The sequence below is a fragment of the Alexandromys fortis genome, unplaced genomic scaffold (genome assembly GCF_014885135.2).
Source record: "Alexandromys fortis isolate MF-2015 unplaced genomic scaffold, M_Fortis_MF-2015_v1.1 scaffold_159, whole genome shotgun sequence".
NCBI lineage: Eukaryota > Metazoa > Chordata > Mammalia > Rodentia > Cricetidae > Alexandromys > Alexandromys fortis.
In genome coordinates this window covers 86,414-97,898 of record NW_026068031.1, presented here as the reverse complement: position 1 = coordinate 97,898, position 11,485 = coordinate 86,414, and the positions used below count along the sequence as shown (strand labels likewise).

General features: G+C 46.6%; 1 protein-coding gene across 1 annotated transcript in view; it reads right to left on the bottom strand.

Moving 5' to 3' along the window:
- Positions 1-726: 726 nt before the first annotated feature.
- Positions 727-11,485, bottom strand: part of Ttc9 (tetratricopeptide repeat domain 9) — a 40,207-nt gene continuing 29,448 nt past the window's right edge. The window contains exons 2-3 of the mRNA XM_050164649.1: positions 9,599-9,781; positions 727-6,643 (exon numbers count right to left, since the gene is read on the bottom strand). Coding sequence (XP_050020606.1) covers positions 6,564-6,643; positions 9,599-9,781 — 263 coding nt within the window. The 3' untranslated portion in view covers positions 727-6,563. The remainder of the gene's footprint in view (positions 6,644-9,598; positions 9,782-11,485) is intronic.

Below are 11,485 nucleotides of genomic sequence, written 5' to 3'. Positions count from 1 at the left end.
TCTGAGGATGTGGTCAGAGGACACAGTCTGAGGACAGGACTGCCCTTTTGGTCTGAGGATTCAGCAGAGGTAAAGGTCTCTCTAGTAGCTGGTTGCACTGCTTCTCTGATCTCTCAGCTTTCATCCCCTGATAACTGACTCCAGGTTTTTATTAAGAACAATTAGAATTTGTGCTGCATTATTATTATTATTATTATTATAGGTTATTATTAAATCATTATCATTATGGTTATTATTAAAGATTGTCTCCCCTGTTTCTTTTGACTGTTGGATCTGGGACTACCAGATATAGCTGACCCACACTCTGTTTCTAATTCACAGTGCCATTCCAGGCAGAATAAAGAGGCAGAGATGTGAGAACTGACAATGTCGGGCTCCAGCCAAGTGCTTAGGACCTCATGTTTGGGAGCAACAGTGAACCATGTACACAGACACCACAAACACAAGCGTGCGTGCACGTGGGCGTGTGGAGGCCAGAGGTCAACACTGGGTGTCTCTTAACACTGTCTACCTTATTTTTTGAGATAGGCTCTCTCGCTGAGCCAGGACTTAACAGGGGAAAAGGAAACAACCGGACTTTCCGGGGTCTCTCGGATACTAGTTCTGAATTGACACTGGTTCCAGAAGATCCCAAAAACCATTGTGGCCCTCCAGTTAAAATACGGGCCTATGGAGGCCAGGTGATCAATGAAGTGTTGTTTGTCGGCAGGAAACTAGCCCGAGTTCCAGTTCTGACTGAACTGCTTACCAGCTGTGTGACCTTGGATAGGTCAACAAACTGGATTTGACCATTCGTGTGTGTGTGTGTGTGTGTGTGTGTGTGTGTGTGTGTGTATAAGAGGGTAGAGCTATTTCACTTCACGCTTCCTTCCACGCCTAACATTCTTTGAGACTTCAAAAACAGGCCAGTGTAGGTCTCCTATCACCAGCAGCTGCAGCCCAACCTTCTTCAGAGGCCTCTTCCCTCCTCTCCCTCTCCGATGTCTTAGCAAATATTAATAGCTGAAGGCATTGCTGCCTGTGGTTTTTAATAGAACCTAATTTCAGTCCATTTAGAGTGGGACTTTTCATGCTGACTCGGTAATTTGAACTATGCCGTGCCTGATGGATGGAGTGCATTCTCCCTGTTGCCGCCACCTGCCCCGGTGCCCGGTGCTGGATACAGAGGCTGGAACATCTTACTCAAAGCAGCTACCCCATTAGGAGTTTGTCTGCACAATGGTCTTGTGATGGGGATACCAAGGGCACTGGAAGAAGAGTGGGCAGCTTCCCTTCTATTCCCTAACAGTGGCTTCCTCCTTGCAGCGTGGTGCCGACGCCTGACAGCTTGTCCTCTCGGGTGAGTGGTCCAGAAGAAAACCGTGCTCTTTGGGTAAGACCAGAGGACACTGAGTTCTGAAGGTCATCAAATGTTTCCCATCGGTTGCTATGGAGAGGACCTGAAGACTCCATATGGGGCTTGCTCTGTTTCCTACCACCCCTCCCAAGAACTTAGCCTGTTTGGCCAGACTTACACAAGAGTGCCGAGTGTAAGATTAACGAGGGCAGGCATAGAGGTGCCGTCACACTATGAATGAGGAAAACTGAGGCTGAAGAGGGTGGGAAGGGAATGGTAGTTTATTCTGTGCTCACTCTGTTGCGGACACTAGCTGGGAGCCAGTTTCCTAATCCCCACAATACCCTTCTATGTGAGCTAGGAAAATGAGAGCCAGAAAGTTAAGTAACTACCTGTGATAAAGCTTCACCTGTCCCCTGTAAGATGTCACGTGGTTTGAAGCGATGGAACGACTCTGCTGGCCTTTTTCAGTGCTGGCCCTTTACTGTGCCTGGTCATCAGAACTTTGTAAACACTCTAATGCCATGGGCATTAATTCTGTAATTCTGACCCAGCGGGTCTGAAGTGGAACCCAAGAGCCTGTACTTTTAAAAAGCTTAAGTGATTACGGTGTTTGGGAAAGCAAGGGTTGGAGCGCACGGCTTCCTTGCCAGCCCAAGTCTTCCAGGAAGTTCTCATTTCTCAAAAGCACAGATCTAGTCCAGCCCTGCCTTATACCACAAGCAATATCGGCCGCCGAATCCACTGCTCATCCACCACAGGTCCTGAGCTCTGCAGCTTCTGAACACCTACAATGTCAGACATTCTGACTCCAAAGAAATCCGAGCATCTGCTTTGGGGAACAAACACCCAGGCAAGGAGAGAGGTGACTGTAAAGAGGACATTCTGACCAGTGGTGGCAGACACCGCACAGAGGTAGGGAGGCTTTGCTTTCTGAACATACACTAGTGAGTGACCCTGGGTCAGCGCTTCAAAGAGGTTACAAGGCAAAGACAGGGTGAAGTGTGAGGAATGTCCCACAAGGCACAGGGCCCAGAATGCAAAGCTGCACAGACCCAGCTCAGTGGCTCAGTGACATGACTATGGACCGGAGGATACTTTCAGAGGGCCAGAGTGAGCCTGCTGAAGGTAGAGGAAGGTACAGGAAAGACCTGGCGCGTTATGTCAAGGAGCGATGAGAAGTGACGATGTATCTTGAAGCTGTGGAAGCACCTGCTTGGGTTGCCTCTTAGACACGAGGGTCTAAGACATGGGCGGGAAAAGCTAGCAACATAGGACAGATTAATTGCAGAATTAGGAATTTATGTATGTCAAAAAGCACCATAAATGAAAGCAAAGCACTTGGAAAGCATGTCCGTAGCATTTCTTGATGAAAATAATATTCTTAAAGTTACAAACAGATAATAAAGATAAACACAGATAATGACGGATACATCACTATCAAATAAATAGAAAGTTCACAAGGTCAGTAAGCATATGAAAAAGTTGTTTACCAGTAACCAAAGAAAGTTAAAGCAATAAGTTGGAATACCATCAACAAATTGTCATTTGCCTATCAAATCGTCAAAAGAGATAATACCTAGTGTGGTGCTTGCTAGGGCCCAGAGAGCAGGGCAGTCTGGGGGCTGCAACAGGACAGTGTTTTTGCTACAAACTTTCCACAGGGCATTGCTGACAAAATCCTTGAAAACGGCCAAGCAGTTTCCTTCTTGGATTATATCCCAAGGAACTCGTCACAGACATGTGCAAAATTTAGCGACAAGAATGTCGGTTACAACATTATTTACAATAAAGATTGGGACCACTCATCCATATCTGTAGACACGTTACAAAATAAAGATCCACCCATATCATGAAGATGTTAGCAGAAAAAAAAAATCCAAAAACGCCCATGTTGTGTTACAGAAATAAAGCAACAGAGGAAACAGTATCTGCTATGCTAACCACTTGTGAGTAATAAAAGAACATATATACATATCTTTGAAAAAGCACTTATTTCTAGTGGGGTACACAAGAAACCAGAAGGAAACTAGCTGTGCACAGACAAGGGAAAAATTTACCTCCAACTACAGAGTTCATGTACTATTTGAATTTTGTATACCTGTGCATATATTGCATATTCTAAAATATAAATACACATTTGAAAAGTAAGTTATTAAAGACTATATACAGCATGGTCCAGTTTTCTTCATTAAAAAACAAACAAAAATCAGTGAGAGTGTGTGCACACATTTATACCAAGAAAAATGAAAAAAAAAATGTGCCGAAAGGATAAAAATGTGGTTGTGTGAGGGGCTGAGCTTCATCCTTAACTTTCCTTAAATGTTTTACAATACATATGGGACGGTTTCGTAGTGCAAAGAAAAGTCTTAAGTTTTATGCCGCGGGGTCTCTCACAAAAGTCCACACAGTGCAGTCCGACCCAGGACAAGTGCTGTCTACACAAGTTCAACCAAGACACCCATCAAGTCTGTAATTAGAGTACAGTCATTGATTTTAGGAGCTGGGGGAAAAGGGAGATTACGCAGCCCTCTGAAGACTTTGCCAACAAATGAGTAGAAACGTCAACCCTGCCACCCCTTAGGGTTAACTAATACCCCAGGCAGTTCCTTGTCGGGAGCATCACAGTGAATAGAGTTCCTGTGAGCCTATTTCTCTGAGTCACTGGATAAGACAATGGCTATACACTTGTCCTCATCTCCTTGTGTTTTCCAAGCATTCTCTTTGGGAGTGATCCCTGTGAGTATAGTTCTGACCCAAAACATCCAAGCAAGACTTCTCTCATGCTGACCCTTTGTTGGGAATAAGTATATAAATCATTTCTACTGCATTGAAGAACAAAGGGGAAGCCTGCCAGCTTGAACTCATTCTGTAGATCACCTTTGACCTCATTCTTGTCCTTCAGATCCTAATAGTTTGTCAACTTATAAATCCTGAGCCTGGGGATGGCATTGGGGGTGGAGGGGATGGGCATAGGCATATGCCAGGTCTGAGAGGAGTTTGGAGTTGGGGTCATGTGAAGTCATTTTGGAGGAAGAATACAAGATACGGTCAAAATCAGGGAAGAGAAGAAGGGAATGTGGTACCTGGAATGGCTTTTTCCTTTTCTTCTTCTCCAGAATCACTGTGGACTTCTGGATATTTCTAGCACCTTCCTGCAGCCCCCATTGAAGGTGTTTAGGGAGCTGTATGGATAAAACCTGTGCTGTTGGCTGCTGGGCCCTTCAGCAGTGACTGGGTCTTGCGGTGGCAAAGCTACTAAACTAGTGACTCATAACTCACTTCATGTTTCTCTCTTGTCTTTGCCTATAATTGTGATCCTTTCTCGCTGCTGGCCACACAGTGAGGAAGGCCAGGTGGGTTGTTCCAATTCATGCCGCCCATCAGCAAATAGAGCAACCGACACACAGATTTACTGTTGGGTCTTAATTGTCTTCTCCTGGCTGGTCACTGTTCAAGCCACTGGGGCTTCTGGTTTCTGGTCTCTTTTTTATGTTGCATTCATAAATATAAGGTGGGCAGGGCACTGCGTTGAACATTCCCTAAGTTAATGCAAATATTTTTCTACTCAAACAGTTGTTCCTGTCCAACAGAGAGGCAGCTAAGCACAGGATGGTTGTTAGTCACAAGAGCTCTGGAGTCAGACAGATCTGATTCAGTCCTAGTCATGTCCCGTAAGGCCATGCAACCTCAAGAACGTTCATTTTTCTGGCTGTTTTCTTCTTCATCACCTGGGAATAGTATCTCACAAAGCGATTATATGAAAGAAATGAGATTGTCCATGTAGAGATCTGAAGACAGAGCATTTAATAAATCCTAACTATTAACATTATTGCATCTGTAGATATTTTAATTTTATACAACAGTGTCTCACTAAGTCACACGAAAAAAGTCATGAAAGTGCCTTGGAAATGTTGAAGCGTCCTATACATTAGTGATGTCATTGGTAATAGTCTCATATGGATTTCTCAGCTGTCCTATCTCCGTGAAGACTGGGACTGCGTCCTATATTGCACTGTGGTGGGGAAACTGCAAGCCCCCCCCCAAGAGATGTTTCAACATGGCATAGCATAAAAAGCATACATGTCAGGAGAAACAGGCTGGGATCCGGTCAGTTTAAGGCAGGAGAGTCAGTCTGCAGTCGAGATTTATCCATTCAACAAAAATTTGTGATGTGCTAGATATTGAGTTCAGGCAATTCTGTCAAAAAAAGGGGGGGGGGGCTGGACAAATCCTCACAAAGCCAAATCCTGGGGCACCCTCCACCATCCCAGCCGACTCCTCAAAGCACAAAAGCCTGTGGCCACCATGAAGGTTAGTCCTGGCTAACGGTCACTGGCTTTAGGGGAAGTTGTAGGCCACTCTGCCTGAGGGACGGGAAGGGAAAGGAAATGAGGGAGTGGGCTGCTCTCAACAGAAAGGACAGGAACTGATGCCTGGGAGCTAGATTTATTTACATTAGTCAGTCCAGGCCCTCAGCCCACCCAAGGCTCATTCTTCCCGTGGCGCCATCTTTCCCTCCTCTGTCACCTACGCAGTCTGCTCTGCTCCCAACATTTGGCCCATTGCACCCCGCCCTTCTGCTGTCACAGCTGCCTGCTGGCTGGGAGGCAGGGGAATGGTATGTGTGGTCACCAGAGGGCACCGAGAGTGGGACTTGATGGCATGTGAAGCCTGCCTGGCAAAGAACTGACCTCCCAGAGCGAGAGAAGAAAGTACAAGCCTAGACAAGTAAGAGTGTGTGTGGCAGGAGCCCAGGTGACTGGTGGGAGGAGGGGGGGGGTAGGGAATTCACAATCTCAGCCTTGGTTCAAAAAGGCTTCTCCCATTCATCAGCCCCAGGTTTCTTTCAGTTTCCTCAAGATGCTCTGGTTCATCAAGAAGGTGTAGAAGGTTCCAGACCGTTGGCTCTGCACACCTGCCAGGCTCCGAAACATTGGCCCAAGTCAAAGCCACAGTGCTGTCCCCAGTCCATGAGACTCCTCCCCAGCTGTCCCGTTTGCTGGTCTGCTGGAAAAGAGAATTAAGTCCACATCTGGGCCACCCGTCAAGGTCCAAGAGTGCCTCTCACCTCGCACTGGGAGTAGACAGAGTCAGGGAGCAACAGGAAGGACAAGGAATACAGGAGGAACTGGGGAGAGGGAGAGAACCCACACGGGGACTCTCCACCAAGGGTGCCTGGAAGTCCCTCGTCAGGCATGGGTGTGGCTTGATAGAGGGCTCTTGGCTACATGGCTTCTTTCTCCCTGTGGGAACATCTGCTGAGCTTCATCTCCGTCAGCTGGATGTACCGAACCACATTGGTGTCTGCAGGGAGAGAAAACACAGCTCAGGGACCTCCCAGCATGGGTTATGGTGTTGTTTTCAAAGATGGGGGCAAGAGCTGGGTTTAAAGCTTGGTGATAGACTAGACTCTTTCAGTCAGGGTCCCTTCTGCTAGGTCGTAACCAGATGCCGGCCTTTTCCTCATGGCTTCTCCCTAGCAAATGGAACCAGCCTACTGTGGTTACCTGACCTGGTGGGCAAGAACTGATCTCAGTGGTTCCGGTGTCAGCACAGTTAGTTGAGAGCCTGCTTGGCAGTAACCCTCAGGTAAGCCACCAGCGTCTCTACCCTTGTGTCTCAGTCAGCTGAGAGTCTGCTTGGCATTAACCCTCAGGTAAGCCAACATCCCTACCCTTGTTTTTTTTTTTTTTAATTTATTTATTTATTTTTGTTTTTTTCGAGACAGGGTTTCTCTATGGTTTTGGAGCCTGTCCTGGAACTAGCTCTTGTAGACCAGGCTGGTCTCGAACTCACAGAGATCCGCCTGCCTCTGCCTCCCGAGTGCTGGGATTAAAGGCGTGCGCCACCACTGCCCGGCTACATCCCTACCCTTGTGTCTCATTTGCAAGAAACAATGTTCATTTTTCATATCTACTTTGTGATCTTTCTTTTGAGTTAAAAAAAATGTTGCTTACAGCTGGATGTAGTGACAAGTACCTGTAAATCCCAGCACCTGGGAGGCACAAACCTGAGGTTCAATTCAAGGTCATCCTTGACTGCGTAACCAATTTGAGGCTAGCTTGGGCTACACGAAACCCTGTCTCAAAAACCTAAGCAAACAAAACATTTTTAATGGAGGGGGTTGCTCAGGCTTGCCTTGAACTCCTGGAATCAAGTGATAGTCTTGCCTCAGATTCCCAGGCACTTAGGACTACAGGTGTACATACAGCCTTGTGCCCCTTTGGGCTAGGCCTTTTTAGCCTTCGTTGTCTCATCTAGTTCTTATTGCAGCCTGCAAGGAATGTATCCCGACCCTCACTATGGCAAAAGGAAGGCTGGCACCTGGAAACATAAAGATGCCCAGGGAGCCAGGCATATGGCACGTCCTTTAAACCCCATCACTTGGGAGGCAGAGAGACAGGCAGATCTCTGTGAGTTCAAAGCCAATGTGGTCTACAGAGTGAGTTTCAGGGCAGCCAGGGTTATGTAGAGAGAGACCCTATAGCAAAATAAATAAAGAAATAAAAATTCTCAAGGAGACATGTAGTGATTGGCATGTCTTCCCAAGCCTGATTCTCCTGGGACTCATAATACCCTTCTCATAGAGTCGCTGTGAGGGCCAGAAGAGGGAAGTCAAAAAGTGCTTAACATATCAACATATGAAATGCTTAACATATAATAATCAATGAACATTAGTCGAATGTGTTGTTTTACTTAACTTAGGAGCTTCAAAGGACGTTGCTCCATGCTTATTTTTGTCTTTGTGAGTACAGCCAGACAACCACTTCTCAACTGAAGCATTTTCTCCTAATTCCAGTCCTTCCCTTAAGTAGCTCATGGTGGGCTAGAATCGTTTAGTTCAGCACTTACCACAGCATATGGACCACACTGCTGCCTAGGATACCTACTCGTGGAAGTAAAAATGATATAGCATCATGCTTAAAGTCCCCAGGCATAGCATCCATCCTGTACTGGCACACATCACGGGTACTCAAGACAACTCTGTTAGAAGAGCTTGCTTTTGGTTCCAAATTTGCTTACAATATAGTCGGCAGACCACATTTTGTGCACAGAAAACAAGCAAACCATTCATAACTATGGAGAGGTAGTCTTTAAAAAGACAAAGAATATGCTTGATGTTTGAAAATTGAGAAGTTCTTAGAGATATGGATTGGAGGGACTCTTGCTATCTTAAGGAATCCGCAACACGAGCAATAACACCGAGCCAAGTCACTGCCTACAGTTCACCTTGTCGGAGAGGCTCTCTGACCATCTGTTCTAAAATGGTGTTCCTTTCACTCTGCTTAATCTCCTTCATAGCATGTACTGCTGCTAAATAAGGCACCATCTCCCTGTCTGTGTACTTCCTCCATTGTAACGAGCATTCCTTGCTGGGTGTGGTGGCACACACTTGTAATCCCAGCACTTGGGAGGCTGAGGCTGGGGGATGGGGAGTTTGAGGACAGTCTGGTTGACACTGTGAGACCTTGTTTCAAAACAAACAAACAGACAACAACACTCAAAACTCAAACCCAAATAAAACAAGTAACTTTCTCTTGTGTTATCCAGACTGGTCTTGAAATCCTAGGCTGAAGCAATCCTCTTGCCACAGCTTCCTGAATGCTAGGACCATAAGAACAGGACCCTGGGCACAGCAGCACTATAAGAACAGGTCCACGGGCACAGCAGCAGCCTTTTCTTGCTCACTGCTCATGTAACCATCACCTAGACTAGTTCCTGGTGCACTGTACTACCTTAACAAACACCTAGGGAATGAATGGATGGTGGGAAAGCTAATACACACTATGTAAAGGAATACGATCTGACTGGAGAAGTCGGTGTATGCTTCCTGAAAGATGCTACCCTTAGCATCAAAAGTTTCTGTTCACATCTGTCTTGCCAGCCAACCACGGACTTATGGGAAAGAGGAGGCACCTTCTCATCTGCATCTCTGGTACCTAGTACAAATTGTGCTACATAGCAAAAACTCTGTATCTATTTATTGAATCAGTGACGAGACCCAGGTTTGAACTGGGAAAGACAAAACTCAACTCTGTAGTGTATCTGAAGAGAAGAGGTACCCAGGGTCCCTGAGCACCAGACCCCAGGTGAAGGCATGGACCATGTGCTCTCCCAAGTCTTACCTATGCCTGAGGCCTTGTTTTCTATTCCTGGGCCCACCTAGTTCTGCCAGCCACAGATGTGTCTTCTGCAGTGAGCAGGCCCCAGGAAGTGTCAGGGATGCCTGTGCTGAGAAAGAAGGGACAGCTGTCTCACCTGTTGGTTGTCGGGTCCTTGCTTCTTTCAGGTAGTAGAGAGCTTTGTCGTAGTCCCCGAGATGATAGAAGGCCACGCCAGACCTGTAAAGGGCCTTGAAGTTCTCTCCTTCTTTCTTTAGGACCTTGAGGCAATACTCCTTGACTCGCTCATAATTTACCAGCTCGGCCTGGAGCAGGCAGGCTGTGGAAGAAGGGAAAATAAAGAGAAAACGCCATTACCAAAACTGGCGGGGTCTGAGTAGCTCCTGCTAGTTTAGCTTGTGGCCCACAGCCCACATGGGTCCCAGGATAGCCGTGAGTGCAGCCCAGCCCATCTGGAGATGACAACATTGTCATGTTACAGTACTAGACACCCCTGCCTCAGTCTTTCTGCGTTCCAAAAATCAGTGGCTAGAGAACCAGTTCCATCACCAACAAGTCACATAACTAAACATGTTACATAGCCTTATGTCATAGACCAAATTACGTCTCCTCTAAAAGATACATGGGTACTATCAACTGTCAGTATCTGAGAACGTGACTTTTATTGGAAACAAGATTTCCCTCGAGGTAATCACGTTAAAAGCAGGTCATTAGAGTGGGCCCCAGTGATGTGACAGGTTTTCTTATAAAGAGGAAATAGGTACACAGGGAAGAACAACAGGAAGGGGTACAGACAGAAGACGGCCTGCTGTGACAGCAGCAAGGAATGCCTGAGGCTCCCACACATAGGGAAGAGAATCTGGCGGGGCCAGGAAGCAAACTCCAGAAAATGGGACAAGTCTATCCCTCACAGCCTTGCAAACAAATCAACCCACCGCCACCTTGATTTTGGACTCCTAGCCTTGAGAACTATCCGACAACACATCTATGTGACCTGGAGTCATCTAGTTTATGGGACTTTGTTGCAGAAGGCCAAGAAAGAAGCTATCAAAGGCAATGGTAATAAGGCCAGCTAATACTTGTTGACTGCTTGCCTTTGCACCAGAGACATGCCTTACCATTTTATATGCATTTATCTGATGTAATCCTCAGAATACTATGGTGTCAGTACTGTTATTACTCCATTTTACAGATAAGCAAATTGAGCCTTTAGGAATGTAAGAATTTCTTGCGAGTACACAATGTTCAAGAGGCAAGGATAGGTTTAAACTAATGGCTGGCTCCCCGGCCTAGATTCCTCCTTATCAGACTGATGGGTGTGGGGTACAAAATAAGGACCATAAAGTACTTAATACACGGCTTGGCATGCAAGGAGCATTCAGATCATGTTTTTAAACTTTACTATAGCCCTGTTCAGCTTGTCCCCCAGCCTCTGTCAAGACAGGTCTTTGTCTTTCTCCTTCCTTCTCGCTTCTCTCTGAGAGGGGGAGTTTTCTGATGGGCTGGTGGCCAGCTCGTACAGGACCCATTCTGGATGTGGAGCTCTAGGTGTCGAAGCTAAGGGTGGCCAGTGCTCATTCTGTAACTAGCCATATTTGAATAAAGCATCTTCCCTTGAAGGATTTTCTCATTATTAGCCTGAGCCACAGGGCCGGGACAGAGTGGAAATGTGTCTGGAGGAGGCTGAACCATCTCAGGGTCCTGGGCACATCACTGGGGGCCTGCTGAGATGCTTCTGCCATAGTAAGCGCTGACTAAGCAAAGAGGCTCATTGTACGCACTGGAAGGACTGCAGATAGGGCAGGATGGGATGGTGTCTGTCTGTTTCCAAAAATCAAACCAAAATAGAGACAGTGGACCGCCTATGGCCAGCCTGAGAAGGGAGTTGGAAGGCTGCTGGCCAATGTGCAGCTGTCTCTTGGTGTTCCGATTACAGAGAGTCTGTGTGTGTGTGTGTGTGTGTGTGTGTGTGAGAGAGAGAGAGAGAGAGAGAGAGAGAGAGAGAGAGAGAGAGAGAGAGAGA